At 37.9% G+C, this 16332-nt stretch overlaps 1 protein-coding gene across 6 annotated transcripts in view; it reads right to left on the minus strand.

Moving 5' to 3' along the window:
• BOLL (boule RNA binding protein) overlaps positions 1–14167 on the minus strand; it is an 84167-nt gene extending 70000 nt beyond the window's left edge. For 2 of the 6 annotated variants that reach the window (XR_013172976.1, XM_077154568.1), the window contains exons 1-5: positions 13262–13862; positions 10187–10330; positions 7662–7753; positions 5707–5761; positions 4896–4971 (exon numbers count right to left, since the gene is read on the minus strand). Coding sequence is in view for 5 of the 6 variants with exons in the window: in XM_077154568.1 (XP_077010683.1) it covers positions 4896–4971; positions 5707–5761; positions 7662–7753; positions 10187–10330; positions 13262–13828 (934 nt within the window). In the remaining variant the exon portion in view is untranslated. Of the gene's footprint in view, positions 1–4895; positions 4972–5706; positions 5762–7661; positions 7754–10186; positions 10331–13261; positions 13880–13970 lie in introns of those variants that run through there. The other 4 variants (XM_077154566.1, XM_077154567.1, XM_077154565.1 and 1 more) reach the window with 4 other exon arrangements.
• Positions 14168–16332: the final 2165 nt, after the last annotated feature.

The raw sequence follows: 16332 nt of genomic DNA on the forward strand, positions 1-16332 counted from the left end.
CAACAGGTAAGGATGTTGAATCTTGTCAAATGCCTTCTCTGCATCAATTGAGATGATCATGTGATTTTTCTGCTTTGATTTGTTGATATGGTGTATTACATTAATTGATTTTCTTATGTTGAACCATCCTTGCATACCTGGGATGAATCCTACTTGGTCATGATGTATAATTCTTTTAATGTGTTGTTGGATACGATTTGCTAGAATTTTATTGAGGATTTTTGCATCTATATTCATTAGAGAGATTGGTATGTAGTTTCCTTTTTTGTAATATCTTTCCCTGGTTTTGGTATGAGGGTGATGTTGGCTTCATAGAATGAATTAGGTAGTTTTCCCTCCACTTCGATTATTTTGAAGAGTTTGAGGAGAGTTGGTACTAATTCTTTCTGGAATGTTTGATAGAATTCACATATGAAGCCGTCTGGTCCTGGACTTTTCTTTTTAGGAAGCTTTTGAATGACTGATTCAATTTCTTTACTTGTGATTGGTTTGTTGAAGTCATCTATTTCTTCTTGAGTCAAAGTTGGTTGTTCATGTTTTTCCAGGAACCCATCCATTTCATCTAAATTGTTGTATTTATTAGTGTAAAGTTGTTCATAGTATCCTGTTATTACCTCCTTTATTTCTGTGAGGTCAGTAGTTATGTCTCCTGTTCCATCCTGATCTTATTTATTTGCATCCTCTCTCTTCTTCTTTTTGTCAGTCTTGCTAAGGGCCCATCAATCTTTTGATTTTCTCATAGAACCAACTTCTGGTCTTATTGATTTTCTCTATTGTTTTCATGTTTTCAATTTCATTTATTTCTGCTCTGATCTTTGTTATTTCTTTCCTTTTGCTTGCTTTGGGATTAGTTTGCTGTTCTTTCTCCAGTTCTTCCAAGTGGACAGTTAATTCCTGCATTTTTGCCTTTTCTTCTTTTCTGATAAAGGCATTTAGGGCAATAAATTTCCCTCTTAGCACTGCCTTTGCTGCGTCCCATAAGTTTTGATATGTTGTGTTTTCATTTTCATTCGCCTCAAGGTCTTTGCTAATTTCTCTTGCAATTTCTTCTTTGACCCACTCATTGTTTAAGAGTGTGTTGTTGAGCCTCCACGTATTTGTGAATTTTCTGGCACTCTGCCTATTATTGATTTCCAACTTCATTCCTTTATGATCCGACAAAGTGTTGTGTATGATTTCAATCTTTTTAAATTTGTTAAGACTTGCTTTGTGACCCAGCGTATGGTCTATCTTTGAGAATGATCCATAAGCACTTGAGAAAAATGTGTATCCTGCTGTTGTGGGATGTAATGTCCTATAAATGTCTGTTAAGTCTAGCTCCTTTACAGTAATATTCAGATTCTCTATTTCTTTATTGATCCTCTGTCTAGATGTTCTGTCCATTGATGAGAGTGGTGAATTGAAGTCTCCAACTATTATGGTATATGTGCCTATTTCCCTTTTCAGTGTTTGCAGTGTATTCCTCACGTATTTTGCGGCATTCTGGTTCGGTGAGTAAATATTAATGATTGTTATGTCTTCTTGTTTAATTGTTCCCTTTATTAGTATATAGTGTCTTTCTTTGTCTCTTTTAACTGTTTTACATTTGAAGTCTAATTTGTTGGATATTAGTATAGCCACTCCTGCTCTTCTCTGGTTGCTATTTGCATGAAATATCTTTTCCCAACCTTTCACTTTCAACCTATATTTATCTTTGGGTCTAAGATGTGTTTCCTGTAGACAGCATATAGAAGGATCCTGTTTTTTAATCCATTCTGCCAGTCTATGTCTTTTGATTGGGGAATTCAGTCCATTAACATTTAGTGTTATTACTGTTTGGATAATATTTTCCTCTACCATTTTGCCTTTTGTATTATATATATCATATCTGACTTTCCTTCTTTCTACACTCTTCTACATGTCTCTCTCTTCTGTCTTTTTGTATCTGACTCTAGTGCTCCCTTTAGTATTTCTTGCAGAGCTGGTCTCTTGGTCACAAATTCTCTCTGTGAGTTTTTGTCTGAGAATGTTTTAATTTCTCCCTCATTTTTGAAGGACAATTTTGCTGAATATAGGAGTCTTGGTTGGCAGTTTTTCTCTTTTAGTAACTTAAATATATCATCCCACTGTCTTCTAGTTTCCATGGTTTCTGCTGAGAAATCTACACATAGTCTTATTAGGTTTCCCTTGTATGTGATGGATTGCTTCTCTCTCGCTGCTTTCAAGATCCTCTCTTTCTCTTTGACCTCTGACATTCTAACTAGTAAGTGTCTTGGAGAACGCGTATTTGGGTCTAATAGCTTTGGGGTGCGCTGCACTTCTTGGATCTGTAATTTCAGGTCTTTCACAAGAGTTGGGAAATTTTCAGTGATAATTTCTTCCATTAGTTTTTCTCCTCCTTTTCCATTCTCTTCTCCTTCTAGGACACCCACAACACGTATATTTGTGCGGTTCATATTGTCCTTGAGTTCCCTGATACCCTGTTCAAATTTTTCCATTCTTTTCCCGATAGTTTCTGTTTCTTTTTTTGGAATTCAGATGTTCCATCCTCGAAATCACTAATTCTATCTTCTGTCTCATTAAATCTATCATTGTAGGTATCCATTGTTTTTTCCATCTTTTCTACTTTATCCTTCACTTCCATAAGTCTGTGATTTGTTTTTTCAGTTTTTCTATTTCTTCTTTTTGATCAGCCCATGTCTTCTTCATGTTCTCCCTCAATTTATCGATTTCGTTTTTGAAGAGGTTTTCCATTTCTGTTCGTATATTCAGCATTAGTTGTTTCAGCTCCTGTATCTCATTTGAACTATTGGTTTGTTCCTTTGACTGGGCCATATTTTCAATTTTCTGAGCGTGCTGCGTTATCTTCTGCAGGCGTCTGGGCATTTAGTCAGATTTCCCTGGGTATTGGACCTCACAGGTTGAAAGATTTTTCTGTGAAATCTCTGGGTTCTGTTTTTCTTATCCTGACCAGTAGGTGGCGCTTGTGGCACACGTTTATCTACAGGTTCCACCAGTTCAAGGTGCTGTGGGTCCTTTAACTCTGGAAAACTCTCGCCGTAGGGGAGGTTCGGCAGCCGAAGTGGCTTGGAAGAGTGCCAGCCGGCCCTTGGGTCCGAACGCGGGGAGGGTCGCCGGCCACCGTAGCACTGGAGAGCGCCCGACCGAATTTCCTAGTCGGCCCGGGGCGTTGGGAGGGCGCCAGCTGTCGCTGCCCGGGAGAGTGCACTGTTCCCAGCTGGACCGGGGAGTCACGTGTTTGGAAGGGGCCCCCCGGTCACCATTCTCCGCAGTGTGGGGATTTCCGACCCAACTCTCTCAGTTGGTCCGGGGGGCCTCGCGTGGTGGGGGCACCAGCTGCCGCGGCCCAAGGGGACCGCCTGCCCATTTCTGCCAGCTGGTCTGGGAAGGAGGAAGGCAGGGACTCCGGCCGCTTGCCGTCCCGCCCGGGAAAGCCCGCGCCCCTCGGTGATCTCACTGGAGCTGGTTCTCCCAGACAGTCAGCCGTTCCAGGATGGGGTACGCCGTCCCTTTGATCTCCGTCGTGGCTCCGGGACCTGCTCTGTATTGTCTCCACTCTCCCAGTAACTGTTCTGGAGGAGGAAAGGTGAGGGTGGCAAGGATGTTGAGGCCAGTAGCGGAGGAGCCGGTGAAGGCGGAAGAGGGCACGGTGTTGGAGAGCCGCCCACGCCGGCGGACAAAGAGGGGAGAGGAGGGCGGGCGGGCTGGCTGCTGCGGGCTAGAAACAATTTTTAAGAGCATCTCAGCAGAAACAATTTTAAAACAAAAACTTTACCTTTTTTTTAAGACGGAATTTTTCTATTTATAAAAATAGCGGTAGTTGCACCAAATAATTTTTAAATAACTGTTAGGTATTATTGTTTGTATATTTGAAAGCATTAGGCATAGAGCTAATATAATGTCTCTGTTTAGTCCTTTGTGTGTCATAATATGAACATTACTTAGTCCCTACTGTTGGTGATAGATGGTAAAGAACCATACTGCATGTAACAGCTTAGCTCAGCAATACAACAGTAGTACGGAAATACTCAGCATGTGTCCTATTTAATGTATTCCATTTTGAAGTATTAAGCTACTGAAGACACCTCAATTATCTCCTAATTTAACAAATCTTAAACCAAAGTTAAACTCAGTATCTGTCAAAAACAGAACAGTCCAAATATATTAACAGTACAATATATTAATTTGTTATCAATACATAGTAACTGCCTAATATTTTAAACATTCCAGTAGACATTAGGACACTGTTAAGGAAGAATAAGAAATCTTAATTACTAATTTTATGTGAGGTTTCTCCTAATTTAAGACTGTTAGAGATTTAAAAAATATTATAGGTAAAGATAACTATACAGGTATCAAATTTAATGAACAGGAAGAATGAGAAAAAAAAAGAAGAGTAGAATTGAAAGCACTGCAGAAACTTGAGGAAGGCACATAACTTAGTCAATTCCCAAAGCTTTGGGAATTGTTACCTCTCTGATAACTATGATATGTGTGGTTGGATTAAAGAACACACCATATAACCAGAGTTCCTGATAGTAGTTCTATATCTTCATTTTCAGTATTTTTACTCTATGATTAATTCTACATGTGTATTATTTTGGCTATTTTAAGTGATATTTTTAATCATAAGAGATTTTTCACTTACAAATGTAGAACTATATGGAATATACTTAAGCATCATTACTTGTGTAAATATTTCCTTAACAACCAAAAAACCCCCACTACTGTATGTAATTTGTGACTGGAAAATTTCAGTTGATCTCCAACTTTGCTAAAGTAATACTGTAATATGAAAGAAACCTAATATTTTAATAAATTTCTATAAAATGTTTAATTTTTCAAAAAGAATCATGCAAAAATGTTGGAAATATACATTAGATCTCAATACATACGAGGGATCCCTACTTGTTGCTTTCTTATTGCTGGACCAATGTTCAGTTTCTTATCCTTATAATTAAGTTTCTCAGCCTAAAATAAAGAAACATTTATTTTATTAATATGTAATAAAATAATTTTAATTTTTAAAACAAATTATTTTTATTTAGGAACTATTATTTATAAAATAAACAAAAAATAAAAAAAGTCAATAAGGAAAACTTAGTGAGAATTCAAAAAATTCAAACAGAAACATTCTTTGAAGGCAGCAAGGTACAGTGCAAAGGGTAGCATTTGGATTCTAGTTAATTCTTAATCTTGGTTTCAATGCTTGGACTCTAATCCCTCATCTAGAATATATGATTTGATAATATGCAATTCAAATTCAATTTTTCTCCAAAAATTATGTTTCATTTGCCATACTTAAAGTTATTATACTGCACTACAGCTTAAAGACTTTTTCTATGAATACTCTCAATTTATATAAAATTTTTCATGGAAAGGAAATAATCTCAGTTTATTTCCTGCTCTATGAGTCCATATTTATAGCATTTTTTTTAGGAATTCAAAATGTTATTAACACTTCACAAAAGACACATCCCTAAATTCTTATTTACACAAATAAAGTGAAAAATTATATTTGTTTTTCTGAAGATGTTTCTTTTTAATCTTTTTGTTTAGAGTCTAATACCAATCTCAAAATGCAAATAAATTTAAAATACTTCCATATTAATAATAATATTGGAACTCAGTTATTAAATATTTGAAAGGATTAATTGCAAAGAATGAAGTTCCAAAAGTAAAATTAAATACATCAAAAGATCTTACCTCTTGTAAAATTTTTTGTGCATCTTCTTGTGTTTCAAAAGTGATGAAACCATACCTAAATAAATGCATGAGTTATTTTTTTAGAATATTACATTTAAGTTATATTAATGTTTTGAAAAATTTTGTTTTATAAGGTGACTGTAGAAGTGAGCACATCTTTCCTTGGTGCACCAGCATGTCAGTGGTAGGAGAATAATTCATGCCTTAGCTTCCTCTTAAAGTCAGGGGGCTAAAAGAAGAAAATAAAAAGAAGAATACCAGGGGATCCTGTGACAATTTCAGCTGTGAGCTGCAGAGAAGGCAGGAAAACATGACAGATTCATGGTCTGGCTTACAAATCGGAATGCAATGAATTTCTTCCAGAGAAATAATCTCCTTTTAAAACAAAGGAGTTTGGTTTAAATAAGAATCAAAGTAGAAAAAAAAAACCTTAAAAATATTAAAGTAAAAATTTCAGCAAAATAAAATTTCTTATATTGGTAAATGAGTATAAAAACGTATTGTTTAATAAGTGTTATCATTAGCACATATAACTTGATAATACAATGATTTCTTTGTGTATTTTTCTTTAATATCAGTTAAAAATAAATGCAACCAATTTTTATATCTACTTTTCAAATATGACTATTGCCTTCAGAGTAAAATTCATACAATGTTCTTTCTAAAAATACAGATACATAATGTATGCCAGGTCCAAAAAGTCAAAACAGGTAAAGAGAAAAAACAAAAAGTGTATTTCTCCAAAGCAGACACACTATTTGTTTACATTTATTGAGATAACTTAAGGAAACTCTTGGGAATAATGCTAAATTTCTTGACTACCATTTTCTTTGATTCATAATTACTATATTATATATAAAGTTCCTTTTTTCTGACAAAGGAGTTTCTCTGTTTCTGTTTGCCCAAGCATTAAAGAGCTAAGGAAATAGTTTTACATTAATTTTTTTGGTAGAATACATACACCACCCAGTGGAAAAGACCCAAAGTACAGTTTACATTACTGTGCTTTTTCAAATGACAAATAAATGAATATTACCAAAACATTGCAAATTCTGTTGGTCAAGCAAAAGATGTACAGTCTTATTTCATCTTAATATTGTTTGGCAATCTGCAGAAGTATCTCATCTGTTTAACAATAACCATTCTACAGGATCCGCATCTCTTCAGAGTGCCCACTTGTCACATTTATATATTGGATTTTCACTAATATCTTTTTCTGTCCACCTCAATGATCCCTTCTCTTATGTCTGTAAAGATACATATTAGGCCTCTCTTTCAAAAAAAGTACAGTCCTTTACTAATCTTCATTTCTTTATCAATTTTCTAACTGCAAACTCCTTACATGAGTGCACTATACAAACCATCCCTTTCCTCTCTGAAATTTGGCTCTTGTATATAACAATCCACTGAAATAGTTCTAAGGTCATTAGACATTTCTAGACAAATTCTACTGCTTTTTTTTCTGTTTTCATTCTCTTATATATATATCATTTGAAAATCATATTATTATATCATATTATTCTCCAAATTAGGTCTCTGAGGCAGAGCCTACCCCCATTCCTTGGGGTCAGCTGCTTTAAAATAAAGCTTTCTGTAATCTAATGGAGGAATACAATTCCAAAGAATCTGATTATTTAGCTTCTGTATTCTTAGCTAGTGGACGTTAGTTATTCAACAGCAAGTGCTTGCCACCTAACAATGAATGATCCCTCAGCCCATATAAGAATAGCTTCCCATCAAATTAAGGGATACTATAGTGTCACTCTCCCTTAAAGATGCACACACACATATACACACACACACGAAAATAATAGGAGATCAAAAGGTAGGAAGAAAGAACAGGTCATGAAATTATCTGTTAAAAAAATGGAACCAAAGTAAGTTAGCATACAAAAGCTAGTAATCCAATAAAAATACAGTTGCTAATTCTATATACTATCTTTAGTGATACTAACCCTTTGGATACTCCAGCTCTGTCATTAACAATCTTCACTTCTTTTACAGAACCATACTGGGAAAAAAATTTTCTTAAATCATTTTCATTTGTCTAACGGAATAAAAAGAAAACATGAAAAAGCATTTTTAAATTGAAAACAGATCAAATAAGTCTTATGCTTGTCTTGGAAACATAAAAAGTTATAATAATATGGATATAAGAGTGCTTCACATGATAAAAACAGTGCATGAACTATTAGTTTATTAAAAATCAATATACAAATAAAATTAATATAAAGACCTCTGCTTTAGGCAGATTGTTGTCAAACATATCAATCAAAATATTTTTTAAACTGAATTATTTTAAAACTACAAAGAGAGCTCATTTAAAGGAATCTTTCAGTAATTACTGTTCTCTAGTAGACCTTTTTTTTCTTAACAATTAGATTACATTAAGCTGTAAACATATTAAGTGCTTACTACTACTGGTCCTTGTGGCTCAGAAAGTTCACTACTATGGAGTGGATGTAGGTTATGTTGGCCTATACCAGTTGCTCTATTTTAATCCACACGGACCCCAGAGAGTCAGGTTTTAGGAAAGGAATATATTTCTGAAAAGTACACAAACTCAACTTGAGAAAACAATGGAGTGACAATAAGATTTAAAGTTATTAAATACTTTATTTGTACCTAATCATCCATTTTGGCGAAATATAGATACTATGATGATATTCAAAATAAAAAGCTGAATCATAACTTCCCCCCAAAGAAACTATATGTCCCTAGAAAAAAATTTCCTTTATACAAATGGGAACAAAAAACCCAGCTAACAGCTGAGCTATGCCTTCAATTCTCTCAATACCTCAATACTTACATTTACTACTGTTTCTTAGTTGGTAACATAAAGCCTACTAAGATGGATGATGACAAATACTAACTTAATCTAAGAATATGTAATTGCTTTTTTTTCCCCCCCACAGGGCATGGGGAATCGAACTCAGGTCTCTGATATGGCAGGCAAAAACTCTGCCACTGTACCACCATTGCCCACTATCTAAATGCCTTTTATTTCAACAAACACAAAATTCTGGAAAAAAGATTAGTATTACAGTTTTGAAAACAAATTAATTCAAACTTTTCTTTTGTACAAGAATCACTAGCTCAATTTCATAGCTTCATTTTTTTTGTTGAGAAGACAGAAAGTCAAGATGATTAATGATTAATACTCAAGGGTTCTAAAAGTTTACTGGTTTAAAAGTCTGAGATTTCTTGCTACTACAATACACTATTTGCTGACATTTATGTACGATTTTGAAAAGGATATAAGTATAAGGGGAAGGAGGCCTAGCAGTTACCTTCAAGGTATGAACGAATTGTAATAACGGCCCTAACAAAAAAGTCATACTATAAGATGATGGGTTTCAGTAACCTGGAATAACCCAGCCATATAAGTGTTTATATTTATTAATGACTCATTATTTCTGGTCAGAAATTAATATTTTTCCAAAGAAACAGAAATCTTTTTAAAATTAATAATTTCATGAGAAATCACTTTTCTTATTTTACTTTTGTTGAAATAATCACATTTTTTGACTCATTATTTTGGCAATTACCCTAAGCAAAGATTCATTATTTTGGTAAATACACTAACTAAAAGACTTCTCTTGAACAGGAAAAAATAATTTTAAATTGTGACAGACTGATTACAGAAAAAGTGAGTTACAAATGTCAAAAATACTGTCATGGCACAAGATTTATTTTTTAATTAAAAAATACAACTTTCCCTGTAATTTCTAAAACATAGCCTGAGAGCTTGGAAACCCTTTTATATATCCCTTTGGAAGTAAGGGGATTCTACTTAAAATTTTAACAAGCATGCCTTTCTTATAGGTGGATGTCTTTTACGAGGGTATTGAAAAACATCTCACAAATTATGTTTCTTTGAAAGAGTGAAATGGCTGATTACACGATTTAAATATATTGCTGCTAACATATTTTATTCTGACAAGGACACAGGCCTTTTTGGTGATCAAATGCTGAATCATATCATAGGAAGCAATTTACAAAAGATGAAGTCTAGGAAGTTGTTCAAGAAATTCTTGAACATGGAGTAAAGAAACAGGATTTCATAAGACTGTGTTTCTTTTAAACTGTATCTTCTTTTGAAAATTATGATTGAATATTATTTGTGCTAATGGAATATTATGCAAGAAAGCCTAATTTCTTATCATGGTATGGTGAAGTGAAGAGCATGGACCTATGAGTTGGGACACTAGTATTCTATCCTCCCATTTGCCACTAATTGTCTAGAAGCCTATAGTCAAGTCAGTGAGTCTAAATTTCCTTGTATGTGGAACTGGACAATTACACATGCCCCACATTAATTTACATAGTTTTGAAAAGATTATTTATCTTAAAGCAATTTGAGACCTATTCATTATTATGCAAACACATTATTTTTATAGTTGTATAAAGCAACAAGATTTCTGATAAATAAAAACTTCTAATGCAAAAAATACACTATATTGCATGCATAAATAGGTACCTTAAAGTCAATTCCTCCTACAAAGATGCGATTAGGGATCACTGTTCCATATCTCGGGGCACTTGTTGGGTTATTCAAAGGCACAGGTGACACAGGATTAGGGGATGGAGATAATGAATCTGTTTGCGTCTGATTTGATGTTTGCTGTAAAATAAAATTCTTTTAAACTTTAGCACTTAGGTATAGTTTTGTGGTAGACTGAATTCATATATCTCTCAAAACGGTGAGTTATTTAGATAAAATTTAAGAACAGACTTTCTTTTATCCTAACACGAAGATTTTAAATCAGAACTAATAGCTTTTGGGTCAACAAAAAATTTAGCAAATATAGAATGTACTCAACTACAGAGAAGATCTTATGGAGAAATATTAAACTCAAAAAGAAGTCTGGGAAAGAGAAAAGCAGTCCCAGAGAGCTGGGAGCTGGGAGCTGGCCTGGCAGAAACAAGCAAGCCTTGGCGTTAGGAGGAGTCCTGGCATTCACGGGTACGCTGTGATGCTCTCATTTTAACAGAACACCAACATCAGATATGGCTACTCTGTGATTGTGATGGACCAATATAAAAGCAAGCCCACTCCATAATCTTGTCTGAACACTGACAAAAATAAGAAAATTTTCCAAATCACAAAAATGACCAAATATCCCTTCATCCTGGTTGATATGAGTAACTTAAAAAAAAAAAGTCACCGTTTTCTCTTTGATTCACTTTTCTTGCCTTCTAGGTAAGAATTATTAATACACCCAATCATAGAATTACTCTCTTCTTCTGGCAACATTCAATCAAGAGAGCAAAGCCCTTCTTCCTTAAACCAGTTAACACAGCTAAATTCTACAAGTTCTTTTGAACAATCTCTTACTGAAAGGCCCCATAGTTCTTCATGTTGTAATGGTGCATGTTCTTCCTAGTTGGAACAAGTCAATGAACTCAACTTTATTCAGCTAGAGGTGAATAGTTTTTGGCTAAAGGGTATTGACAAGTTAACAGAGAAACTCAAATTCAAATTCACTGTTTTTCAGGTCTAAAGTCAAATTTTTAAAAGTACTCATCAATTTGAAGGTAGGCCTGATTTTGTAAATAAATACTTTATAACTCATGGGTAAAATTCTCATATCAAAGAACTGAGCTCAGGATATTTATATGTTCACATTTCTAAGAGGATCTAAGTTAAATTTTTAATAAACATCTATTAATATATATGCCTTTGCAAAATGGCAAGACAGACTCTTAAGGAATATTTGAAACAAGACTTGAGAATAGAATTTTGAGGAGAAACCAATTCAACAACTTGGTTATTATTTTCCTTCCATGAACATTAACTGGAATTCTGGGACAGTACAACCTACTAAATGAGTGCTGTGAAAAACTCATTGTTCATGATTCCAATTATCTGAGAAACAAATACATGAAAAATTTCCAACCTAGGTAATGGAGTTGTTGTTTTCTTTCACATCCATTCTCCTCTTTTACTTCACTGGTCAATAAAACCATAACCTCTAGCCTAATCTCTGCACGATGTACAGAGAAATGATTGGCCAGTATGGATATAGGGCTACAGGCTGGACTTCATGATCTAGCCTGTTCCTTTCTGATGTAGTATTAAGGAGAAAAACCACATACTCCCTAATCAGGGAGTTCATGTATACATCTTTCCAGCCACAGAGAGAAGCCATCACATTTAATCACTGCTATGTTGTAGTTACCAATAAAGAAATTGGGACTCCAACTTGGCAGCATCTTCTCTGAGATCCTACTATTTATAACTTCAGTCATTTTAGTCAGTAGGACACAGTTCTCAGAACAGATGAACACATCCAGCATCAGTGGGATGCTCGGTTTTATTTTCTAAACTGTGGGTTTGCTTTGCTAGAGATAACATAGCTATCATAGATATAAACTTGTCTCTCTTCCTGTTTTTTTTTTTTTTTTTACAGAGTGTAGACACTATTTGTTAAATTAAAAAAAAATGAGTCTTCACAAAATTTCCTTCTTAAAATATTATAGATTTCAATGGCTGAACTAATTTGTTCTCAAACACCATTATTTCTCACTGCGGAATGAAATGAATGGAAGGGAACACTTTATTTCTAATCTTGATAAACTAAATAAAGCATGCTCACAGAGGAAAGAAAAATGTCAACTTTTAAACTCAATTCACTTCATTCTCCAGTCTTCATGGATCTTGCTTTTTTGTGGATTCCAAGTGGAATTGGAAAATTGGAAAAACTGGAAAAATTCCAATTTTCTCCTTACCAATTACTACTTTCTAACATACATATAATTTACTTATGTTTATCGTCTGTTCCTTTACATTAGAATGAAATGTTCATGAAGGCAAGAGCTCTGCCTATTTTGTTTATCATACCATTTAAAGCAGTGACGGCAAAAATCAGGTGCTCAATAAATACTTAAGTGGATGAATAAACGAATGAAATATTTCCTCTGGAGAGACTTGCTCATGATGTACCAAACACTATGCTGGGGCTAAAGAATACAATATGAATAATAACTTAGTTAATATTGAAATGTTAGCAGGAAGGAGCCGCAGGTAGGGAAAACAGCTAAGTTCCTTACAGGTGAACGATGTGCATTGGGTCAAACAATAAAGAAAGCCTCAAATTCTACTGGCAATACATTTGCAAATGTATGAAAGCTTCTAAACAGATGATACAGAGTTAGAAGTAGGGGTCCTCCGTTTAATAAAACGTCCTGTACTAAACAGTGGATTAAAATTCTCCAGTAAAGTAATGTCCCCAGACCGCCTCCTCCCCTTGGGAATTAATTTAGGAATCTATCATCTACTTTGTAAATGAAGACAACAGTTAGAGAGGGCTAACCGTAGCAGTCAAGGCCTCGGCGCTCCTTCCCCTCCGAGGCCAGCAAGTCGAGGCGCTGGGGGAAATGGCCGCGGCAACACCTTCCTCGGGTTCTCTCGTGTCATCGTGGACCTGGGCACTGACACGAGGATCCACCCCCTCCCCACCAAAGTGCGGGAGGGAAAAGAAAGCTAACCAGCGAGAAATTTTGCTCCGCAAATCCGCCAGCAGCAGCGGCGGGAATCCTCAACGGCACCGACCTGGCGTCGTTCTCGAGCGCAGCCCACCCCACAGCCGTCTCTCAGCGCGCGCTCATTGGCCGTCGGCGGGGCGCGGGGTCGGACGCAGCGGCACATTGCCGCGGTCTCTTGGGTGGGCCGGGCCTCCTGAGTCCTGCCTTCTCCGGCCAGGCCCCTGACGCTTAAGCGTGCACCGAGGCGTGGGTGTTCCAGTCCATAGTGGCCGCGGGTTCCGCCCCCCCCAACCCGCCCAGCCCCCAGGCCTCTCAGGCCTCTCAGTTCCCACCGACTAGTCGGGACCCGAGGCGTCCGCCACTCCTCGCCGTGGACTCCTGGGCGAGAGTGAGCGTCAAAAACAAGGCCAAACCCAGTTTCGGCGGGAAAGAGGTTATCTGGCCCGGCTCTGCCCGATGCACATGGCCCAGCTACTGGCTGCCTCCTGAAACCTCCTGGCCGTTTTCGAGGGCCCTCAGCCCGCCTACACCGAGTCCAGGCCGGGCGGCCGCACCCTGCCGACCCCACGACACAATCGGACCGGGCCTGCAGGCAGGAGGCTGTCCGCGGATGTCGCAGGGATATCTTGACCATGCTTCTTCCCAACAAAATAGCGGGAGTTTGGACTCTAAACCTCGCCGTTCCAGCTCCTCAGGGACGGGGTCCATGCTGCTGCTTCTCCCTCCTCCCCCGGGTTCGGGGGCCTGACGCCCCAGGCCCTGGCTGTCGTACTCACCGCCCGGGACTCCGTTTCCATCTTCCTCTCTGCTCCTCAAAAACGGGGGAAAGAAACAGAATCCTAAAGTTTGGAAGTGCCTCCACACCAAGAAGCAACACCACGTTCCCGACTGGGGATTCTCTCCCCCTGGCGGCGACGGCGTTGGTGGCAGCTGCAGGGGCGCAAGCTCCGACCCGGGGCCTGAACCTGCCCCCCTCGGGGGCGGGGGGGGGGGGCGGTGCGGGGGCAGGCGGCCTCGCCTCGGGCGGCTGGCGGCAGTACGTGCGGGCGCCGCCTGGCGGGGAGGGACGCGGGCGGGCGGGTTTCGGATGTGGTCTCTCGTCACGGAACCGGGACGTCTCAGGGGTCGAGCAGGCAGCCGGTTTGAGCGGGCGTAGGGTGTGCTGGTCGAGGACTCGGTTTGGGGGCTACTCTCGCCTGCTTTCGAACAGCTTGGGAGGAGAAAGCGAACGTTTATGCAAAGCTCCATGCACCGCACGCCTTTCCCTCTCTCCTCAGAGATGAAAAGTCGTCTTCTGGGACTCGTGGTTTTCGAAGAGGGTTGAGGTGACTTCCAGGCTTTACTAAGGAGCAACAAGCCAGTTGACGGGCGACTTCCGAAGGTGCAAGGCGAGGAGGCGGTTTCCAGAGTCGACACTGACCCCCGAGGCCTGACGCGCCGAACTAGGGTTTTCCCAAGAAGCCGCGGACGCGGTGCTTGCACCTGTTGTCGCCGTCACTCATCCCCGCCCCCGGCGGGGGCGACGCGGGCGGCTTGATCCGGGCTCGCCGCGGAGCCCGTCCGGGCTTAAACGCTCGTCGGGGCCAGGGTTCAGGACAGCTCGGATGGTCGGCGACTGCTGAGCACGGCCACGTTCTGGCACAGCCGGGCTGGTCGGCGATGAAGCCACCGAGCGCGGGAGGGTGGGAGGGTAGCGCAACATGGTTCGAGAGGCTCTGGCCTTCGATAGCCTGGAGATCTTTGAAAGATGACTGCTTTGTTGATAATATTTCTAAATGGTAGCTGAGAGACTTATAGATTTAAAAAATGTCAAATCTATAAGTATTTTATAGTTTAGGGATTTATGGAGTAAATATCAAACTGTAAAGATTACAACTTAGTTAAGCTTACATAACAATCATAATTATTGTAGCTACCATTTTTCAAGGGCTCGCTTCTTGCTTTATAATAAGCATCATCTAATCTTATTCTCATAGTAACCCTTCAGACAGATACTCCTTTTGCCTTCATTTTACAGGTGAGGAAATGAAGGTTTGGAGGTTGAGTAACTTGGTCAAGGTCTAAAGCTATAGGTATTTAACACTGGGACTGTCTGATTTAATCACTTTGCTATATATTTTTTTAAAATCAACAATAGCTGTTGAAGATTACACCAGTAATAACTTTTCCTGCTCTCTTGCAAAAGTTTTACTATGGGTTGGTTATTTTATCTGAGATAAAGGTATAAGAAATAAGCAGAATGACTTTATTAATACTTAATGTGCTCAAAGATTCGGTCATCTTTAAATTATTTATCAAAAATGAAATGGGAAACTTACCTTTTGTTTGTTGAATCCTAAAAAAACATTCTAAATGCCATTTTAAATTTCTGCATGGAATTTAAGCTCATTTTATTAGGTTTTAGTTTCTGTAGAAATAGAATACAAACTATTCAAATTAAAACTCATTCTGAAGTAGATTACTTTTTACTCCATTAGGACTGATCTTCTTTCAGCATTTTTCAATAGTAACGATGGATTTGAAAATGGGTGTTCTATCCCTTCTTGTACCCAAAACTTTTTTGAAGGCATTCTCTAAAGAAATTATTTTCCAGGATAGGTGTTCAGACTGTAACATAAATTAATAAAATTTAGGGAACATTGACTATGTTTCAAGGCCTGTGTTGGGCAGTAGGAATGTACTGTGTACTGTATTGACAGAATGTTCTGCTTCTAACTCTTAACCAAAAAAGAATGTGTGACTAAAACTTGGATAAATCCTGTAGAATTATACCATTCAATTCAACTTATCAGATATTTATAGAGTTCCTATCATGTGTGATATATAATGTTTATGCTGTGGGAAATATGGAGATGAACAAGATCAAATCTGTGTCCTCAAGGTGTTTACAATCTAGAAATTGAAAAAAGATTAAATGCTCAATTATATGCAAAATAAGCTCATAATAGTTAAAATTCAAGCAGCATAAGGTAAGTAATACACAGTATGATCAAAGGTCTTGGCATGGAAGACGTGGAGTATAGTTGTCCAGGGCTGGGTAAAAGCCACCATCAAGGCTGAAATGCTGGTCTGGTCAGGAAGATAGGAGCAAAGAGATCCAGTGACTGTTATGTACCCAGCACTGGGCTAGGTAGGCAT

The sequence above is a fragment of the Tamandua tetradactyla genome, chromosome 3, assembly GCF_023851605.1.
Source record: "Tamandua tetradactyla isolate mTamTet1 chromosome 3, mTamTet1.pri, whole genome shotgun sequence".
NCBI lineage: Eukaryota > Metazoa > Chordata > Mammalia > Pilosa > Myrmecophagidae > Tamandua > Tamandua tetradactyla.